Source organism: Erpetoichthys calabaricus, chromosome 10 (assembly GCF_900747795.2).
Source record: "Erpetoichthys calabaricus chromosome 10, fErpCal1.3, whole genome shotgun sequence".
NCBI lineage: Eukaryota > Metazoa > Chordata > Cladistia > Polypteriformes > Polypteridae > Erpetoichthys > Erpetoichthys calabaricus.
This window is the reverse complement of record NC_041403.2, coordinates 75,155,970-75,178,924: the sequence shown is the minus strand read 5'-3', so window position 1 is coordinate 75,178,924 and position 22,955 is coordinate 75,155,970. Positions and strand designations below refer to the sequence as shown.

At 39.3% G+C, this 22,955-nt stretch overlaps 1 protein-coding gene across 6 annotated transcripts in view; it reads left to right on the top strand.

Moving 5' to 3' along the window:
- Positions 1-22,955, top strand: part of evi5a (ecotropic viral integration site 5a) — a 251,136-nt gene that overhangs the window by 87,613 nt on the left and 140,568 nt on the right. For all 6 annotated transcript variants that reach the window (XM_051932791.1, XM_051932794.1, XM_051932792.1 and 3 more), the window contains 2 exons: positions 20,762-20,986; positions 21,803-21,877. In XM_051932791.1, coding sequence (XP_051788751.1) covers positions 20,762-20,986; positions 21,803-21,877 — 300 coding nt within the window. The remainder of the gene's footprint in view (positions 1-20,761; positions 20,987-21,802; positions 21,878-22,955) is intronic.

Here is a 22,955-nt window from a genome sequence, read left to right as displayed (position 1 = left end):
GCCCTTGCACCCTCAGCAGAAGACCAATTGGAGACCCTGCAGGGACTGCTGGGAGTTGCAGTTTCAAATTCTACTAGAGTACAACGCTACTTTCACCAACCCAAACCGTGTTTTCCTCTACGGTGGCTTCCTGTTCTCTCTATAGTGCAGTATTGCCACGAAAAAAGCCATAAAGAATTGCGGAGGATATTTGCGGTTTCCACTAACAATTATTAGTTAGGTTCTAAGGAAAAATCCACAAACAACTGAGGCCGCGAACCCTGAACTGCATCTTTGCGGGAGTCTACTGTACTTCAAAATTAACTTCTTTGGGGAAAGTCAAAAAAGCAAAAAAATTTCAGTGTTGTTCAACAGACACCCATTTTCTGAGTTTGTTTCTTTTTCCTTCAAAGGCTGGGATATTCCTGAAATCTATGCTTGAACTCAAATACTGCATTCACTAACTAAAGATTGAGAAACGGGAATTGTAAATATAATATAAGCACATCCAATTCCATTTGAAAGCCAGAGTTTGTGTTCTGTAGACATTGCATAACAACTAATGCTGCATTTATTCACATACACAAATATACTTTTTTGACACAGTTGTTTGTCCTGCAGGATATCCTAAAACCCAGTTTCTATTCTGTTGTTGTGTTTTGGTTGGAGGGATGCAGAATACAGTCAAAAATTAAGCAGTTACCAAAATCACACCGTGCCATCATTTTATATATTAACTAGTCATTTAGCCCGTTACAGTAACGGGCGCTAGAACAGTAGTGCATAAACATTAGTAGGAACAGTCTATATTAAATGGCAAGGGACTTTGACCTCATTCTTTTTGTTGGTTGTATTTTTCTTTCTTTCAGCCTTTCTTTTGTTGATGTTTACTTGCTGAGCTGACCGTTCTTCGTGGGCTGCCACTGTCTATTGTGTGTCTTTAATTTTCTGTGACAGTAATACTGTCTTGTACGGCTCTATTCAATAAGCTTCAAAAGGGCGACCTCAAGTGAGCGCGGCGAATAAAGGCATTCGTTGATAATTTAGTTCAAATGGCTCTGGAATATGTGAAGAGCAACAAAGGTGCAGATCTTTATTTACGCGTGCCTTTATTCGCTGCGCCCAATTGAGGTCACCCTTTTGAGGCTCGCCTTTTTGTGCACGCCCTTATTGAAGGATACTGTCTTGTAACGTCCGCTGGCTTGTACGTCCATGATATACCTTTAATTTTCTCTGGCGGTAATACAGGCATGCGTGTCAGTAATATGCCTTTAATCTCCTCTGACAGTAATACTGGTTTGTATTTCCGTACAACGCCTCTAACTTTCTCTTGACAGTAATATCGCGCATCGCACCGTGCCCCGCGCATGCGCACTTCACCAGAAGACACCCACACACGGACACCTGGATGCACACAGGGATTTTATATATAGATATAGATATAGATAGATAAGTAGTATCACAAAAATCGGGCTTAAAAATAGAACCATATAACAATGGTAAAGTTAAAGGTGAGCTGCTTATTTTGAGTGTTTAGCATCACTTTATATGTCAGACCCCACATAACACTAAAGAGAGAAAGGCTGCTTCATTTATTACATATTATCAAATATTTTTCAAATCAAGATCATGCACCTAAGGCCTCTGTCTGTTAATGGGTTTTCCTTCACCAGTTGTGACCATAACTCCTCCCTGCCACCCAGGTATTTTTGCCCTATAAGAAAAATACCAGTAGATTAATAAAATATATTTCAAGCATGTATCAAATGAAAGATGATAATACATGGAGCATCCTGTATTTTAAATTTACTGCAATCCACAGTCCACATTCATATTCTCCACCTTTCCTGACCCTTTGTAAACAGTTAAGTGATCCGTAGTCTTAGCTACATCAATGTATATGAAATCTTGATTCTTGCTGCTCCAAAAATTCCAGTTGTTCCTCAAGTAGCAGGATTATTGGCATTTCTCTCACATACTGTTTATAATGTGGCCACTGACTTTCCACTCAACAACCAGTTGGTTATGAATGTACAGCTCGTTATTACTCCATGGAAATCTGACCTTCCTCATCTAATTTTGGGATCAGTACTGTGCATTCATCAACACTTTCAGTGAAATGCAATATACAAAGGAGTTTCTTCCTTCATTCCTACATAATCCTTTTTAAGTTAGGTCTGTGGCGACATACAATTTTGATTGGGCCATGCTGATCTAGGAGAGGGACTTGGCCAGAAGAGTGAAACCATCTTGAGAAACTGTGCCAAAGGGATGTGTGCTTGAGTGTGGAAAGGAAGGAGGATGCAAGCATGTAGTTCAAGAGAGTTATTGTTTTGCAAGCATATGTTTAAAGGACTGAACTATTCCTCTGCTTAAATCCATTGGCCTGTGTACAAAACTGTAACCAATCTCGGAATTTCTGGCTTGGATCAGCTCATGGAGTTGGGGAAAGTGCAATTAATGTTGCCTTTAACCTTTAGTCAATGGTGTGAGTCAGAGCCAGCAGCATGAATGTGCACACATAGAAGGACCTGTGGAAGATCTTGGTAGCAGCTTTGGAAAGAGAAGGCCTCCATTAGTTTCGCATAACTTACTTAATTTTAACATAGCAGTGTCATCTGCTGGGAGATGGGAGCAATGCCCTTAATACAGGGACACCACTGACTTAAGTGATTAATTCAAGTTGAATGACATGCTTCTACTCTCTAATTAAAGGTCAGACATACCATATGACAGTTAAAATAAAAGAATTCATATATACAAAATGAAGTGTATAACTACAATTAAAATGTATAATAATTAGCACTGTTACAAATCCATTGAAAAATAATTTCTTGTGTTGACCACTCTGTTCACAATTGATACAAATATGTTTAGAAAATGTCTAAAATTAAAATTTTGAGAAACGAGTAGGGGTGTAAAAACACTTGAGTATTACAATATTATGTTTTTGATACTGCATTGATTTTCAAAAACATGGTATCGATTTTAAATTACTAGTTTACGTACAAAGATTCAAGGCACCCAGTGGTTCATTTTGCATTGTGTTTATACCCCCAAAGACAAGATAGCAGTGTTCTAATCTATCTTCAGCTAACGTAACAACGTAAACTGAGATGGTAAGTAGTGTAAAGGCTGATGTATGCAGGCTTTCAATACTCAGATGCGCGTGGATCTGGCAATGTGGATTGGGCAGTGATAAACCGAGCTGACTAGTAACACTACAACTGATGGCTGAATCCAGAGGAGTGTGACCAGCTCGTCGGTGAAAAGCGAAATGTGGGCCCAGATTGGCTTTCACAGTAAGAAGGCATTAAGGAGATTGACAAGAGCCATGCCATCTGCAAAATGTGTCATGCCAAAATCAAATATTCGGGAAACGCAACGAATCTGAGCGCATACTAAGCAAGACATCATTCTGATGTACAGCTAAAAGAGCAGTAAACAGCAAACATTAAACGAGTGGATCCCCCCCAACGCATTATGGAACAAGTTCACACACTGAAGTTAGCACTGACTTGAACTTGTGGAAACAAAATACCGTAACTCTGTCAATACTCTGTTTCATTTGCAAAGACAAGCATTCTCTGTGTTAACAGATAATGAAGGCTTCCGAAATATGGCAAATACAATGGAGCCTCTTTACACTATACCCCTTGACAACACATCACTGACATCGCTGTGCCCAAGTTGTACGAGGAGGTAAAAATGAGGGTATTAGATTGTCTCCGCTCAGCTGAGAGAGTCACTTTGACATGCAATGCATGGACATCAAGGGCCTCTGAATCATACCTAAAAATAACAGCACATCACATAATGGATAAGTGGAAGGTGGACTTGTATGTACTACGAACAAGAGTGATGCATGACAGCAGAGAAAATTGCAGCATTACTAAAGGAGGCCGTTAATGAATGGCGATTGGAAGCGAAAGAGCCCATCATTGTAACAAACAATACATCCAATGTGAATGTTGCGGCTCGACTTGCAGATATGACACATGTATGATGTTTTGCACACAGCTTGATTCTCGCCTCGCACTGAAGCACTGAAATTGCCAGCGGTGGAATGACTGCTCAGCAGGATCAGCCATGTTGCGACCTTTTTCAAATGCAGCACCAGTTACTAAAACACCGGTTAATCACGAACATTGTCACAAGGTGGAACAGCTCTTATGACATCATAGAAAGAATTTTAGAACAACAACCAGCCATCTATGCAGCACTCCTTTCAACAGAAGTCAGAGAGTGAAAAGGATATATTTACACGGAGCGAGGCTGACATCACATGTGCTGAAGTGCTCAAGGCACTCAAGCCAATGAAGAATGCCACCTTAGTAATGTCAGAAGAGAGCATGCCCACTCGTTCTATCATGGCACCACTTTATGCTAAGCTTCTCATGAGCACAGAGGAAAGACTGGATGACACACAGATGGTGAAGAACAAGGCTGCAGTAGCACATGATCTGGGAAAAAGATATGCCAATAAGAAACACACTGTGCATGGCATCTGCTCTTGATCCTAGGTTTAAGGGTCTACCTTTTCTCTCCAAAGCAGAGATTAATGACACCTACTCCAGAATGACTACTGCTTTGGTGGTTGCCATAAAAAAGCAACATAATTATTTAAATAATTTAATAAATTGGGCTGTTTGTTTTTATTACATACAGCAGCGTTTCTCAACCTTTAAGTATTTGTGACCCGAGTTTTCATAACAGTTTTAATCGCACCCCCCTAATGTTTTTTGAAAGGAGCTCACTAATACCAGTTTGTTCTTTTTTAATAGATATTTCATAGATGCATATTTTATTGTACCTACTTAACTTTTATTGACATTTATCTAACTCTATATTTATTTTACTAGTATCCGAATGTAGTTTAAGTTAATTTGTTTGGGTTTCAATAGATGTATTTTTCATATTTTCGAACCTTGTTTTCTTTTTTTCACATTTTCGCGGCCCCCTTTTTGTTACATCAAGCCCCCCTAGGGGGGCACGCCCCACAGATTGAGAATCACTGACATACAGTACAATTTAGTTTTTATAGTTGGACTTGGATAATTATGTACAAAAGTAGAAATGTGTACTAGGATGAATTTGGGTTCAGAAATTTGTGGTGTTGTAGTAAATTTACTGCAAAATTTTGATTTTGATATACTTTATTAATCCCTCAGGTTAAATTGTCTTTTCTCATGACCTTTGGTGGTCAGAGCACCGGTTTAACCATTGTACAGTACCCCTGGAGCAATTTTCAAGTGAAGGGCATTGCCTGAACAGAGTAGGACCCCTTCCGGTAGTAATGGGATTTGAACCAGCAACCTTCCAGATACCAGAACAAATCTTCAGCCACGGAGCCGCCACTCTGCTTAATACTAGTTTGATTTCATGCTTCAATGTTTTTCAGCAGCAAGACGAGGTAGACGGTCTGGTGGAGGAGATTGACCAGTCACAGGATGCTGATCACCCACCTTACTACAAGGATGACTCCCCAAACCAATCCCCCCCACCCCACCCTGACCACCCCCAGCTACCTGATAAAAGACCAAGGAGCTCTTGTAGCCCCAAGCAAGTCAGCCAGTGCACGTTTGCCAAAGATAATCTTGCACCAAAATCTGCACATGATGCTTCTGCAGCTGAGATCAAGAGGTTTAGAGACGAAACACCTTTGCCACTCCAAGAAAATCCTTTCAGGTGGTGGAAGGAACATAAGCATGAGTATCTTTATCCCAGTTTTCCAGATTAGCAAAGTGTTTCCTATGCAGTCCTGGCACAAGTGTCTCCATGGAGAGAGTTTTCCCCACTGCAGGAGACATTGTTACCGCACAGAGAACTGTTCTGAAAGCTGGGCATTTTGACCACCTTCTCTTCCTCCACAGCAAACCTTAACATCAAAAAAATAAGCACTGGCATACATACAAACTGTAATAACATGTCCAATCCAAGTTAAGGATTTCAGACTGTTCACCATCAATGTTTATGTATTTGCTTACATTTGTTTAATATTTTCTTTAGGAGTCCTACAAACACTTTTAATTTTCATTGATACAGGCAGATGTAATTCCTTTTTTCAGATTTAAGGTAACAGTGCTATGATATTGGATGTTACAGGGACAATGCATTTTCTTTTATTAACTACTTGAGATTGAAAAATTTAAAAACTGGCCTACACACTACAATAGAATGTGAACCTTTAAAGCAGAATTTCATATACAGTATATACCTATCTATACTCTATGTGTATGTATGTGTATGTATATGTGTGTAATATATATATATAATATATAGTGCACCCGGAAAGTATTCACAGCGCATCACTTTTTCCATATTTTGTTATGTTACAGCCTTATTCCAAAATGGATTAAATTAATTTTTTTCCTTAGAATTCTACACACAACACCCCATAATGACAATGTGAAAAAAGTTTGAGATTTTTTCAAATTTATTAAAAATAAAAAAATTGAGAAAGCACATGTACGTGAGTATTCACAGCCTTTGCCATGAAGCTCAAAAATTGAGCTGAGGTGCATCCTGTTTCCCCTGATCATCCTTGAGATGTTTCTGCAGCTTAATTGGAGTCCACCTGTGGTAAATTCAGTTGATTGGACATGATTTAGAAAGGCACACACCTGTCCTTATAAGGTCCCACAGTTAACAGTTCATGTCAGAGCACAAACCAAGCATGAAGTCAAAGGAATTGTCTGTAGGCCTCCAAGACAGGATTGTCTCGAGGCACAAATCTGGGGAAGGTTACAGAAAACTTTCTGCTGCTTTGAAGGTCCCAATGAGCACAGTGGCCTCCATCATCCGTAAATGGAAGAAGTTCAAAACCACCAGGACTCTTCCTAGAGCTGGCCGGCCATCTAAACTGAGCGATCAAGGGAGAAGGGCCTTAGTCAGGGAGGTGACCAAGAACCCGATGGTCACTCTGTCAGAGCTCCAGAGGTCCTCTGTGGAGAGAGGAGAACCTTCCAGAAGGACAACCATCTCAGCAGCAATCCACCAATCAGGCCTGTATGGTAGAATGGCCAGACGGAAGCCACTCCTTAGTAAAAGGCACATGGCAGCCTGCCTGGAGTTTGCCAAAAGGTACCTGAAGGACTCTCAGACCATGAGAGAGAACATTCTCTGGTCTGATGAGACAAAGATTGAACTCTTTGGTGTGAATGCCAGGCGTCACGTTTGGAGGAAACCAGGCACCGCTCATCACCAGGCCAATACCATCCCTACAGTGAAGCATGGTGGTGGCAGCATCATGCTGTGGGGATGTTTTTCAGTGGCAGGGACTGGGAGACTAGTCAGGATAAAGGGAAAGATGACTGCAGCAATGTACAGAGACATCCTGGATGAAAACCTGCTCCAGAGCGCTCTTGACCTCAGACTGGGGCGACAGTTCATCTTTCAGCAGGACAACGACCCTAAGCACACAGCCAAGATATCAAAGGAGTGGCTTCAGGACAACTCTGAATGTCCTTTAGTGGCCCAGACTTGAATCCGATTGAACATCTCTGGAGAGATCTTAAAATGGCTGTGCACCGACGCTTCCCATCCAACCTGATGGAGCTTGAGATGTGCTGCAAAGAGGAATGGGCGAAACTGGCCAAGGATAGGTGTGCCAAGCTTGTGGCATCATATTCAAAAAGACTTGAGGCTCCAAAGGTGCATCGACAAAGTATTGAGCAAAGGCTCTGAATACTTATGTACATGTGATTTCTCAGTTTTTTTATTTTTAATATATTTGCAAAAACCTCAAGTAAACGTTTTTCACGTTGTCATTATGGGGTGTTGTGTGTAGAATTCTGAGGAAAAAAATGAATTTAATCCATTTTGAAATAAGGCTATAACATAACAAAATGTGGAAAAAGTGATGCGCTGTGATATTTGGTGTTACTACCTTTTGCCTTCAAACCAGCATCAATTCTTATAGGTACACTTGCACAAAGTCAGGGATTTTGTAGGATTCTAGTCAGGTGTGTGAGGTGTGTGTCAACTGGGTGAGGAACAGCCAAACTTTGCTACCAAGGTGAGGTTGTGGAAGACAGTTTCATGTCATGGCAAGATTGAGCACAGCAACAAGACACAAGGTAGTTATACTGCATCAGCAAGGTCTCTCCCAGACAAAGATTTCAAAGCAGACTGGGGTTTCAAGATGTGCTGTTCAGGCTCTTTTGAAGAAGCACAAAGAAACGGGCAACGTTGAGGATTGTAGATGCAATGGTCGGCCAAGGAAACTTAGTGCAGCAGATGAAAGACACATCAAGCTTATTACCCTTCGAAATCAGATGTCCAGTAGTGCCATCAGCTCAGAACTGGCAGAAACCAGTGGGACCAGGTACGCCCATCTACTGTCCGGAGAAGTCTGGCCAGAAGTGGTCTTCATGGAAGAGTTGCAGCCAAAAAGCCTTACATCTGACGTGGAAACAAGGCCAAGCGACTCAAGTATGCACGAAAACATAGGAACTGGGGTGCAGAAAAATGGCAGCATGTGCTCTGGACTGATGAATCAAAATTTGAAATATTTGGCTGTAGCAGAAGGCAGTTTGTTCGTTGAAGGGCTGGAGAGCGGTACAATGAGTGTCTGCAGGCAACAGTGAAGCATGGTGGAGGTTCCTTGAACGTTTGGGGCTGCATTTCTGCAAACGGAGTTGGAGATTTCGTCAGGATTAATGGTGTTCTCAATGCTGAGAAATACAGGCAAATACTTATCTATCATGCAGTACCATCAGGAAGGCGTATGATTGGCCCCAAATTTATTCTGCAGCAGGACAACGACCCCAAACATACAGCCAAAGTCATTAAGAACTATCTTCAGCGTAAAGAACAACAAGAAGTCCTGGAAGTGATGGTATGGCCGCCACAGAGCCCTGATCTCAACATCATCGAGTGTGTGTGGGATTACATGAAGAGACAGAAGGATGTGAGGAAGCCTACATCCACAGAAGATCTGTGGTTAGTTCTCCAAGATGTTCGGAACAACCTACCAGCCGAGTTCCTTCAAAAACTGTGTGCAAGTGTACCTAGAAGAATTGATGCTGTTTTGAAGGCAGAGGGTGTTCACACCAAATATTGATTTGATTTAGATTTCTTTTGTTCATTCACTGCATTTTGTTGACTGATGAAAATAAATGATTAACACTTCCATTTTTGAAAGCATTCTTTGTTTACAGCATTTTTTCACACCTGCCTAAAACGTTTGCACAGTACTGTATTTTTAGGAAGTCACTGCGCACTGGAGAGATTCCAAAGGACTGGAAAATGGCAAATATCATCCCATTGTGTAAAAAGGTTCACAGGGCAGATCCAAGCAACTATAGGCCAGTAAGCTTAACATGCATCACAGGAAAATTAATGGAAGGAATTATTAAGGATAAGATTGAGCAACACCTGGCAAGAACAGTCAGCATGAATTCAGAAGAGGGAGGTTGTGTTTTACTAACATGCTGGAATTCTATTAGGAGGCAACAAAAGGATACGATCAAAGTGGAGCATATGATATTATTTATCTGGACTTTCAGAAAGCATTTGATAAGGTGCCACATGTGAGGTTGGGCATCAAATTAAAAGAAGTGGGAGTTCAGGGTGATATTTTTAGATGGGTGTAGAATTGGCTCAGACACAGGAAGCAGAGGGTGATGATGCAAGGAACCTCATCAGAACTGGCCGATGTTAAGAGTGGTGTTCCACAGGGTCAGTGCTAGGGCCGCTGCTATTTTTAATATATATAAATGATTTAGATAGGAATATAAGTAAACAAGCTGGTTAAGTTTGCAGATGATACCAGGATAGGTGGATTAGCAGATAGTTTGGAATCCATTATATCATTACAGAAGGACTTGGATAGCATACAGGCTTGGGCAGATTTGTGGCAATGAAATTTAATATCAGTAAATGTAAAGTATTACACATAGGAAGTAAAAATGTTAGGTTTGAATACACAATGGGCGGTCAGAAAATTGAGAGAGTACGCCTTATGAGAAGGATTTAGGAGTCATAGTGGACTCTAAGCTATCGACTTCCCGACAGTGTTCAGAAGCCATTAAGAAGGCTAACAGAATGTTAGGTTATATAGCACGATGTGTGGAGTACAAGTCCAAGTAGGTTATGCTCAACCTTTATAATGCACTGGTGAGGCCTCATCTTGAGTACTGTGTGCAATTTTGGTCTCCAGGCTACAAAAAGGACATAGCAGCACTAGAAAATGTCCAGAGAAGAGCGACTAGGCCGATTCCAGGCTACAGTGGTTGAATTATGAGGAAAGATTAAAAGAGCTGAACCTATACAGTTTAAGCAAAAGAAGATTAAGAGGTGACATGATTGAAGTGTTTAAAATTATGAAGGGAATTAGTACAGTGAATCGAGACTGTTATTTTAAATTGAGTTCATCAAGAACACGGCGACACAGTTGCAAAGTTGTTAAGGGTAAATTTTGCACAAACGTTAGGAAGTTTTTCTTTACTCAAAGAACGATAGACACTTGGAATAAGCTACCAAGTAGTGTGTGTAGACAATAAGACGTTGGGAACTTTCAAAACTCGACTTGATGTTTTTTTTGGAAGAAATAAGTGGATAGGACTGGCAAGCATTGTTGGGCTGAATGGCCTGTTCTCGTCTAGAGTGTTCTAATGTTCTAAAGAGGAAGAATGGTGTCTCCTGAGGATAACTGCAGAACTTGATTAGGGTCCATTCTTAAAGGGACAATAAACTTTCCTTTTAAGGACAATTAAACTGCTGATTGTGTCTTTGTCAGTCCTTTTACCATACCTCAGGCTGTTACATATGGCAGGACGACACATTACATTTTTTTTATCTTCTCAAAATTTAAAACTCAATTTTTAAAGGCGCCTTGCCCTGGGGTTTGTTTCCTACCTTGCGCCCTGTGTTGGCTGGGATTGGCTGCAGCAGACACCCGTGACCCTGTAGTTAGGATATAGTTTTGGATAATGGATTGATGGATCTTTAAAGGGGTCAGTTGAAACTTGTGTAGTTGTGACATTGTCAGTTAACATGATTTCTGCAAAATGCTCATGTATGCATTTTAAAAACATTAAACGACTAAGCAACTAAAAGTAATGCTGAGATGCAAAATGTTAGGAAAATGAACTGCACATCAATCACTATTATTCTGAGCTGCCAACTGAAATTTGTGACCTAAGCTGACACCTAAGTTGAAATCTACTACAGTAATCCCTCCTCCATCGCGGGGGTTGCGTTCCAGAGCCACCCGCGAAATAGGAAAATCCGCGAAGTAGAAACCATATGTTTATATGGTTATTTTTAGAATGTCATGCTTGGGTCACAGATTTGCGCAGAAACACAGGAGGTTGTAGAGAGACAGGAACGTTATTCAAACACTGCAAACAAACATTTGTCTCTTTTTCAAAAGTTTAAACTGTGCTCCATGACAAGACAGAGATGACAGTTCTGTCTCACAATTAAAAGAATGCAAACATATCTTCCTTTTCAAAGGAGTGCAAAGCAAGCAGTCAAAAAAAAAATCAATAGGGCTTTTTGGCTTTTAAGTATGCGAAGCACCACCGGTACAAAGCTGTTGAAGGCGGCAGCTCACACCCCCTCCGTCAGGAGCAGGAAGAGAGAGAGAGAGAGAGCCACAGAAAAACAAAGTCAAAAATCAATACGTGCCCTTTGAGCTTTTAAGTATGCGAAGCACCGTGCAGCATGTCCTTCAGGAAGCAGCTGCACACAGCCCCCCTGCTCACACCCCCCTACGTCAGCGCAAGAGAGAGAAAGTAAGTTGGGTAGCTTCTCAGCCATCTGCCAATAGCGTCCCTTGTATGAAATCAACTGGGCAAACCAACTGAGGAAGCATGTACCAGAAATTAAAAGACCCATTGTCTGCAGAAACCCGCGAAGCAGCGAAAAATCCGCGATATATATTTAAATATGCTTACATATAAAATCCACGATGGAGTGAAGCTGCGAAAGGCGAAGCGCGATATAGCGAGGGATCACTGTATATATATATCGGGCTTATTTTAAAACCTACATATATTTGTTTGGTATCATTCTTTTCAGAGTTTTTCTAACTTTAATGTGATGTTGTTAAATTTTCAGATTCTTATTCTGTTTTTAAATTATAAACTAAAATATCAAAGTTGTGGTTTTTATTTTTGATCGAGTAAACTTTCTTTCACAGGAACAAACTATTAAAAAAATCAATTCGTAACACCAGTGTTTGTCTTTAGGTGATTTAGTTAGCTGAAGGTCGAGTTATGATGACCAATTGCATACTACTTTAGTTTTCACGTGATTTTTCCTGTTGTTTAAATGTAATTTAAAAAAAAAATAATAATTTTTTTTTTTAATCTAAGAATGTCAGTTAAAACGAATGGATAGTTTTATTCTCTTATAAATACTCATTGAGCATAATGAACCTCAGTTTAATGGGAATACTCCAATCGGTAAGAGAGTAAATATTTTATTCTCATTTCATGATTTTTACTCTGTTGAATAATAATTAATTTTTTTTTACATATTTATAGAATTTTGTGATTTTTGTCTCCAATCAATAATAATTTTTCTTTTGTACATTTACAAATTTTACTAACATTCTAGTGGCAAATGGGGCTTACCCCCCTAGTGCTATATATACATCTTCAAGGCTGGAATTGAAGATATTTTTTGGTACAAATAATGACATTTCTTCATAAAAAGACATTTTAAAAAATTGTCCAGCAAAATTGATTTCTGAAGAAAAGAGTTTGAAACCTGAAAAGTGCCCTTGAGATCACTTAATTTCACTAGTGTGACAAGTGTGAAAGCTTTCCTTTTGTAGGCTGGATTGTAGGAATTGTTCTGATTGCCTCTGCTGAGGCAGGATTAAATTAATGAAGATGTACATTTTGTTGTTTTTTCTTTATTTTCTGCATGTTCACAAAGATGTTTTGAATGGCACTGTTAAACTTGTTAGGCTTGCTTGTTTTTGTTCAATGCGAAACGTAAGGAATCAGGAAGAATACATTTTTGAATACTTGATTTACTTAAGTACAACTATATGTTGTAAACCTATGAAACTGGGCCAACATATTACCTAAACTGGATTCAATCTGAAAAGTATATGCAGATTATATGATATATACCTTAATTGTGATACTTTTTAATTATACTGTGATATAAATTTTTAGCCATATGACTCACATCATCTAACAGCCCAAATATCAGAAATGTCACTGTGAGAAGTGGTCAGTGGATTTGTGCCTATTTTAATTAAATAATTGTGCATCAAGAGGTGCAGTCTCCAGTGGGGTGTGGGTGGGTGCATAAACATGCTTTACTCCAGAGGCAGTTGGAGGTGCCTGGCTGATTGCAAAGGCACATGCAATTGTCAGTCAGGTGCCCCATTATTGCCTCAGAGGGAACGACATGTTCACACCTGTGCCCCATCAGGAGTGGCAGCATAAGTGGAGCCTGCACGAGATAGGAAGGTCAGAAAAAGAAAAGAACAGAAGAAAGAACGTACTGAGGTTAAATGGAGAAAAGCAGGCAGGAAGGGGCGAGAACTGGTGCAAGAAATAGAGAGCGGAGAGGCAGGGAGCCGGAAGCATCTCCTCTACTGCAAGGTCCTGTGTGGGGTAAGTAGAGGAGACCTCTATTTTAAAAGAGATGCTCCAGGACTCATGGACTTTAAAGGAAAGGTTCCTGCCTTTGAGATTTTAACCTTGTTTTATTGGAATATTTGCTAGATTTTTAACCTTCACATACTGCTCTGTTTTTGATTATTTATTTATTGCGAATGTTTGCACTGCGCTATTTATTTGGACACTTTGATTTTTTGATGGTTTTAAATGAAAGCACTGTTCACTTGTTGTACCTACCCCTTGCTTGTATGTGTGTGTCCTCATTTGCCTGGCTCATCTCAGTTATGACTATCAACGATCTGGGATCAAGAGACTCCCAGGTGGAAGAAATAACATGGAGCTAACCCAGACCATCATGGTCACCTGGGGCATCATGTATCAGCCATACGTACGCACAAAAATGTTGCCTGTGCCCGTTTCCATGCACACTGAGATGTATAAAGAGTAAACGTGCCATTAAACTGCACACATTTTCACAGCACCCTCACCCCGTGCATACACACTTTTCTGCATGGTTTTGCAAACTGGTGGCACCCAGCACCAAAGCAGTGCTACTGTTTCTGTGTGGTCTCCCTTTTTACAGATTCGCACCAATGACTCTGGATTTATGAAATACACCAAAATTAATTGCTATAGTTTACAAATTTAATTCACTTCATTGTAATTATTCTGTAGCAATATAATGGTACATGGAATGGCCAAACTATTCCAACTACCATAGCTGCTTTGGTGTTGTTAGAAGATGTCACAAATGGAAGAATTAGAAGAGAGCGCGTATTTATAGATGATGATGACTGGCTTCTAAGTTTGCTATCCCCTTGGAGCTGTGTGTTGAACTGGCACTGGCTTTACAAAGGCAGGCTTTGAGGAATTATGCTCTACCTACTCCTTTGCAAGTTCTGTCCATTTTCTGGTTTTTAGCCACAGGATCTTTTCAATGTGAACTTGCTGATGATTGGGTATTTCACAAACATCACTGGAGTCGTGCCATGCCAGCTTTATGGCATGGTAGTATTCACTTGTCATCCATATATATGAATTCTTTACACTTTGGATGAACTGGCGAACACGAAAGTGCAATTTGCAGCAACATCCAGTTTTCCAAAAGTAATCAGAGTGGTCAACTGCACGCAGCATCTTGCCGAACAAATTACATCAGCCAGCGATGAATCTGCAAATGAATGAGCTGGCATTGCATCATCTGTAGCAGATGAGCTTATGAAACTGGCAGCTCCACACAGTGGCAGGTGCTTTTTCCATCTAGTTTGGTAAAAGGCAAACAGTCCTTTTAAGAATAGTGAATCACCTGAAACAGCCATGTAAAGAGCAGAGAATTCTATCTACATTACTAATCCATAGTTTTAATTTATGCACGGAGGCACCGACACGCATGCGCAGTGCGTCGCAGCACCCCAGAGTCGAACGCGGCGGCTTCCCAGAAGTCAGTAGGTGGTGCCCAAACACCACAACCCACAGTCAAATACAGCGGCCTCCTAGAGTCAGTAGTATGTATGTGCCAGCAGTTTGTGTGGCATGTTTGGGATACAAACAATAAACGGAGGCACCTACCATGCGCTTCACAAACACCACAAGCGAAGAAGTCACGGCTCCAAAACGAAACACCTCGGGACGCAAAGGATTCACGGCTCCAACAACACAGAGCTCAAAGGCTACAACGCGGTTCTGAAACACTGCATGTAAGAGAGGCACAGATCCAACACGAATAATCCACTGTGCCACCACTCAGTGTGTATAGGTTGGAGTATGCTTCCTAACAGTAAACGACTTCTACCTAACGACACAGCCACAGAACAACAAAGATGAGACACAACACCACCTGTAAACTAGACTTAATGAACGAAGGCGCCTTCACAAAGACACCGCTTTAGTTCAAATAGGGTTATTCAATTAAATGGAAACTTTACCATGCCTACGACCTGTGAACTAAACCTGAGGTGCAGCGTGCACGCCAGGTTGTACAGCCGCCCGGACAATAAACGAGCTCGCCCACAACGTGCTTTTGACACAGCACAGGCAAAGGAGGCACGTATCCAAATGGAGGGAGCTCAACGATTAGTAATACAAACACGAGCCCGTATGGCTACGACCTGTACACGAGCCCGTATGGATACATGTTATTGAATTAAATGGAACCATTACCATGCCTACGACCTGTGAACTAAACCTGAGGTAAAGCGTGCACGCCAGGTTGTACAGCTGCCCAGACGCGACCGCCCACACCACCGCATATACCCTCCATGATATTTCATCACGCAGAAACTGATTGCCATTCTTGGATTTCTGATTCCCTGGCGAATCGCGGGCTTACTTGTCTATCTATAAAGGTGTCTTCATAGAATGAATTTGCTTATGTAAATAGAAAGCATTTCCACTCGATTTAATGTGCTGCTCTGTAGTCCACAGAAAGTGTGTCGCATTGTGGAAGCATATAGTGGGCTGCATAATCGTGGCTGCCCGTACCTGAAGAGATGCGGTATGATAAATCTGACCCACCAAACTATCAACCAAATCAGAAAGCATTACAACTTCGTTTGAATTTAATTAGCAGAATGTGAAAACAGGTAATCAAATGCAGCATTTATTTTTCAATAAATTTCTTTTAATTTGTCGTCAATATTTCATAGAACAGCCCTTATTACTGTTAGTTCATCTTACAGCATCCATTATAGCATTTTGTGCTTCCAGAACAGTGAATGTATTATTAAATACATTAAATGAAATTATTAATGTATGGTTTCTGAATGATGGAATGTATTTGGCTAAGATAAGTCCATAATCTTACAGCTACAGTTTTTGTGGATGGTAATTTTATTAATTTGAAATTTTGTCTTCATATGCATACACACAATTTAAATGTCCTCATTTTTGACAGTATATCCATCCATCCATTATCCAACCCGCTATATTCAAACACAGGGTCATGGGGGTCTGCTGGTGCCGATCCCAGCCAACACAGGGCGCAAGGCAGGAACAAATCCCGTGCCAGCCCGCCGCAGGGCACACACACACACACACCAAGCACACACTAGGGACAATTTAGGACTGCCAGTGCTCCTAACCTGCATGTCTTTGGACTGTGGGAGGAAACCGGAACACCCGGAGGAAACCCACGCAGACACTGGGAGAACATGCAAACTCCACACGGAGAACCCGGGAAGCAAACCCAGGTCTCCTTACTACGAGGCAGCAGCGCTAGCGCTGCACCATAGTGCTGCCCTTGACAGTATATATTCATCATAATTATCCACACATCCATTTTGTAGTCTGTTTAATCAGTTCAGGGCAATAGGAATAATCTCCCTACAATAATATTTCTATTGATGATGAAATCAATTCACCGCTGGTGGTATTGTTGGTATACAGGTAAAATTCCATTACAACGAATATCTTTACAACTAAATTTTCATTACAACAAAGTATTTTTATGGTCCTGACAGTTTCCCCATATGACACGAGTCTATAGAAATCTCGTTACTATGAAATAAATTCAGCAGATACTTTCATTACAACGAAGTGCCCAAAAGACCTTGAAATGCCTGAATGAATCATCCATAGAGCAGTTAGTTCTGTGGTCGCAGCTCAGTTGTGCACAACGATCCCCAAAAGAAACATTGTAAATTTTTTTTTTCTTTCTTCGAACTTTCCTTGAACTGTTTGCTGTTTTTGTTTTCGGTGGTTTTCAGTGATACCTTTTGCTTATTGCTTGTCAACATTTGAAAAACATCCACTGGAATTTAACTCACTATCACCCTACTATAGAAATGGCAGACACGAAAAAACTATAACAGTTCATATTAGAGAAAAAAAAAACTTTACATTTTTGCAGCTCTTGATTGCAACAAAAAGAAAAAAGATGTTGCCAGGGAATTTGGAATTTCACCATCGACACTGTCAACTTTCTTGAAAGACTGCGCAAAAAAAGAAGAAAAATCTCAGGTTGCAAATGTATGCAAACTGCTGTATTTGAAGACGTCGAAAAAGGCGTTTTTATGTGGTTCAGTGATGCTTGTTCAAGAAACATTCCTATTAATGCGGCACTCATTTAAGAAAATGTGAGGTTTCTAAACTTTCTTGGGACATCCCCCAATGGGACGACACGCCGAAAGGTGTCCCGAAGTGCGATCACCGCGTCTGTGGAAGACTGTTTATCTGTTGCCGGGGCAACAGCATGCCCACAGCTCTGCTGCGGCTCTTCACCAAAGCAAACAGAAAAGATCTCGATGGGTGATGCAAGGAACGTTGTAAATGCAGGGAGCAGGATTACTTGGCCACTAACCTGGCCACAGCCCTGTCTGACTGCTGTGTCTGTTTATAGGAGAGTGGCAGATCCCGCTACAATAAATAACACCTGCTGTTCCTGTTTCAAGCTGAATAAACCTGGTTTTGCTAAATTACTGAGCCTCGTGTTTTGGGATGCAAGACAGGGACTTATAGTGCGACCACAACCTTTTAGGATCTGCCTCTGTGTCGCTTCAGTGCAGCGCTGTGAGCCTGCTGTTGCCCTGTCCTGGCAACGGACAATCTTCCACAGATGTGACAATTGCGCTTCGGGACGCACTTCAGCTGGTAGGTGAATCCCAAAAGAGTTCAGATACCTCACAATATGAAGAAGAAAAGCATGATTCAGCTTCTGATTGATAACAGTGCTGCCCACAACATGCTTCCACATTTAGATAATGTTCGTGTTGAATTCCTCCCATGCAATTGCACAGAAGTGCTTCAGCCATTGAATTTGGGCATCATTCGCACCCTGAAAGTGTATTATTGCAAGGAAATGCTGAGAAAAATTCTCATCAGCATAACTTGTACACAGGACAAGATTAAAATTAACACGAAAGAAGCTATTGAAGTGATTGCAAACGCCTGGATGCAAGTTAAAGAAAGCACTATAGCAACAAATACAGAATCTCATTACAATGAAATTTTCATTACAACTAAATATTTTTTAGGTCCCTGGCAGCTCGTTGTAACAGAATTTTACCTGTATTTTGATAATGTTGGCACATACTCAGTTTGTCTTTCTTAAATTGGTATTAGAACATTAGAACACTCTAGACGAGAACAGGCCATTCAGCCCAACAAAACTCGCCAGTCCTATCCACTGTTGGCACATGGTATTAGAACATGAGAACACTCTAGACGAGAACAGCCCATTCTAGTCCAGTCCTATCCACTGTTTTCTTTCAAAAAAACATCAAGTCGAGTGTTGAAAGTTCCCAACGTCTTACTGTCTACCACACTACTTGGTAGCTTAGTCCAAGTGTCTTTCGTTCTTTGTGTAAAGAAAAACTTCCTAATGTTTGTGCGAAATTTACCCTTAACAAGTTTTCAACTGTGTCCCCGTGTTCTTGATGAACTCATTTTAAAATAACAGTCTCGATCCACTGTACTAATTCCTTTCATAATTTTAAACACTTCAATCATGTCACCTCTTAATCTTCTTTTGCTTAAACTGTATAGGCTCAGCTCTTTTAATCTTTCCTCATAATTCCACCTCCTTTAGCCCTGGAATCAGCCTAGTCGCTCTTCTCTGGTCCTTTTCTAGCACTGTTATGTCCTTTTTGTAGCCTGGAGACCAAAATTGCACACAGTAGTCAAGATGAGGCCTCACCAGTGCATTATAAAGGTTGAGCATAACCTCCTTGGACTTGTACTCCACACCTCGTGCTATATAACCTAACATTCTGTTAGCCTTCTTATTGGCTTCTGAACACTGTCGGGAAGTTGATAGCTTAGAGTCCACTGTGACTCCTAAATCCTTCTCATAAGGTGTACTCTCGATTTTCTGACCGCCCATTGTGTATTCAAACCTAACACTTTTACTTCCTATGTGTAATACTTTACATTTACTGACATTAAATTTCATCTGCCACGAATCTGCCCAAGCCTGTATGCTATCCAAGTCCTTCTGTAATGATATAACAGATTCCAAATTATCTGCTAATCCACCTATCTTGGTATCATCTGCAAACTCAACCAGCTTGTTACTTATATTCCTATCTAAATCATTTATATATATTAAAAATAGCAGCGGCCCTAGCACTGACCCTGTGGAACACCACTCTTAACATTGGCCAGTTCTGATGAGGTTCCTCGCACCATCACCCTCTGCTTCCTGTGTCTGTGCCAATTCTGCACCCATCTAAAAACATCACCCTGAACTCCCACTTCTTTTAATTTGATGCCCAACCTCTCATGTGACACCATATCAAATGCTTTCTGAAAGTCCAGATAAATAATATCATATTCTCCACTTTGATTGTATCCTTTTGTTGCCTCCTCTTAGAATTCCAGCATGTTAGTAAAACTTTTATAGTATGAATGAACTTTTTTCCACCTTAAATCGTTTGCTAAAGTTCATGAAAGCTGTTATTTGAATGTTGAGGTGTTTAAATTTAATTTTGACATGTGCAAGTAACAACCACCTTTTATTTTTTTCATTTTTTTTGCGAATGTTATTAATAGGACAAATAATGTAGTTTTCATACTTCATTCCACAGTCTAATCTTGAGTGACAAAATTTGAATTTCAAAATGTCAGGATAAGCACAAAATTTGAAAGAAAAAAATGGTCTTGCATTTTGAGCTGTTTATAAATTTTAAGCAGTACATTTGTATTTTAGTTTGGGACTAAAGCATATTTGGATAGTGTTTATGGTAGAAAAGTACCATATAAAACAGTGTGACTGTTTTTTGTTTGTGTGTATGTATGTATATTTGTGTGTATGTATGGTATGCTTATAAATTACTACCTTACAGCTTATTGCCTGAAATGCCTGTCTATTATTATATCTTGATACTTTTCTTTTATGATTTTTATGAGAAGTAAATCATTAAACATTGTGATGAAAACAAAACTTTCTTAATCAAGTGTGAAATAATCAACAAAGTTATGTCTTACACTCAGACTTCACACTAACATACTTGATTTTTATTCATAATTTCACCTTATATTTATTCGTGGGCATATAACATTTACTATTTAATTATGTGGTATACTTGGTTACATTATTTTATTCAGTTTACTACATAACATTTACTTTTTTTATATTTAATCAGCTAATTTGTGTTTAGATTGAATTTTGCTCAAATAGTTCAGCACATTTTACATACTTTCATTTTTTTATTATGAGTAAATAAAAGTGAAAACTTAACTCCTCTTTGCATTTGCAGGAATTGGTAAGAAAAGGGATACCACACCACTTCAGGGCAATAGTATGGCAGCTTTTATGTAATGCTCAGAATATGCCCATTAAAGAGCAATACTCTGAACTTCTGAAGAAGACATCTCCTTGTGAAAAGCTCATCAGAAGGGATATTGCAAGAACATACCCAGAACATGAATTTTTTAAAGAGAAGGACAGCCTTGGACAGGAAGTTTTGTTCAATGTCATGAAAGTAAGACCTTTCTTAATAGAATTGATTCATTAAAAGAAAGTTTTTTAGTATTCTTTATAAAGTAGTGAATGTATTCCTTATCTATATTTTGAGTAACTGGGCTTGTATTTTTTTAATTTTATTTCTAGAAAGACCAATAAAGAACTATGTACAATTGACGGATTTAAATATAATTTATGACACAGATCAGTAGATCGTGCTAATCTGGTCTGTAATTTTTATAGGATGTATGTCTTTGGGGCTCTTTTTCACTTTTGAGAACCACGAATTTTGTCAAAATGTCGTATATACCATCTTCAGTAATTAAATAAAAGAGATGTGCACAAAAACATTCTTCTGCGATATTACAAGCTTCTTGATTATCTGTATTTTTTATATTTATATATAATATTCAAGATGTTTACATTTTAGATTAGACATGCTAAAATATTTAAGTTAATGCTATTTATATTTTGTTTTAGTTTTTTGGCTGTTTCATTAATTTATAGCAACTGTCCCTACAATTATTTTAAGTTACACCATTTCACATCTGCAGGAGAGCAATAGTTTGTTATTTGCTTTTTTCTTTTTTAAAGATTTACCTCCCAGCCCAAAATTGAAGGTAGATGTAAAAGATTTTATTGTGTATTTGTTTTGTACAATTCTGGCTTCTCTGAAAGGAGTTGGTCTTAATTTGGTTTTTGGTGATTGATGTCCATGTGACTCTAGAGCAAACATTTTTGTTCGGTCTTTGAACAATATTAACAATATTTTTATTCATTGTACTTAGTAGTTTATGTAAAACATAATATTCACAAAACTTTTTTTTTATTACAGGCATACTCACTTGTTGATCGTGAAGTTGGCTACTGTCAAGGCAGTGCATTTATTGTAGGACTACTGCTTATGCAGGTGAGAAATGTACTGTAATGTTTATACTTCCAGTAGTTATCATATAGTCATTTTCTGGTGGAGGAAAATGTAGTAAATAGATAGATACTTTATTAATCCCCAAGGGGAAATTCACAATGTCTAATGTCTCTAATAAATGTCTCTAATGACAGATTTGATTCTCTAGCTGTAAGTTTCATTCAGAGAGTTTGAAGATAGCTGAAGTTCAAAAAGAGTGCTTGGGAAAAGTAAAATAAAGAGCTCTTGAAAGAAGCTTGAATAACTATGTAGGATAGTTTTATGTAGTGTTCTGTATTTGGTCAGTTTTAATTGGGCTGTGATTTGTACAGGTTACTCTGGACATTTTAATATATTTTGCGCTGAGCAGTCATGTCACAGGGTTGTACACTTTTCCAGGATTGAGTTGGAATGAACTTTTTGGAGCAGAGATCTTATACAATCTGTTCTTCAGCATCACTGGGGTACTAGAAGTAATGTGGGTTATCATCTGTGTGCTGCACCTTGAAGAACTTTTCTCTGTCCCTTGATAAAACTATACCATTCTGGGCTATATTAATTACATGTACCTACTACAGTGCTGTGTATTTGCCCCCTTCCTGATTTCTTATGTTTTTGCATGTTTGTCACACTTAAATGTTTCAGATCATCAAATAAATTTAAATAGTAGACAAAGATAACCCAAGTAAACACAAAATGCAGTTTTTAAGTGATGAGTTTATTTATTAACCCATAAGAATCCGGACCCATTTCCCCTTAAAGGAAAATTATGGCGAATATAAAACAAACCAAATGGACCACACAGAACACATTTCTAATTTGTTTTTTAAATTCTGACCCCTACTGGCAAAGTTACATATATTTCACATTGGGCGTTTATAGTAAATTTATTCCTTATTTGAAAATAAATCAGCTTGACAGTTTTTTGTTCAGCAACATATATTTGTATTTTTATTTGCATTTCCACAATATACAATAACATGCTAACCTTATTGTTTAAGTTTAAAAAAAATATTTGTCTGATTGGTTTTACAACAAAAAATGTGCAAACTGAATAATAATAAAAACTACCTCATATTGG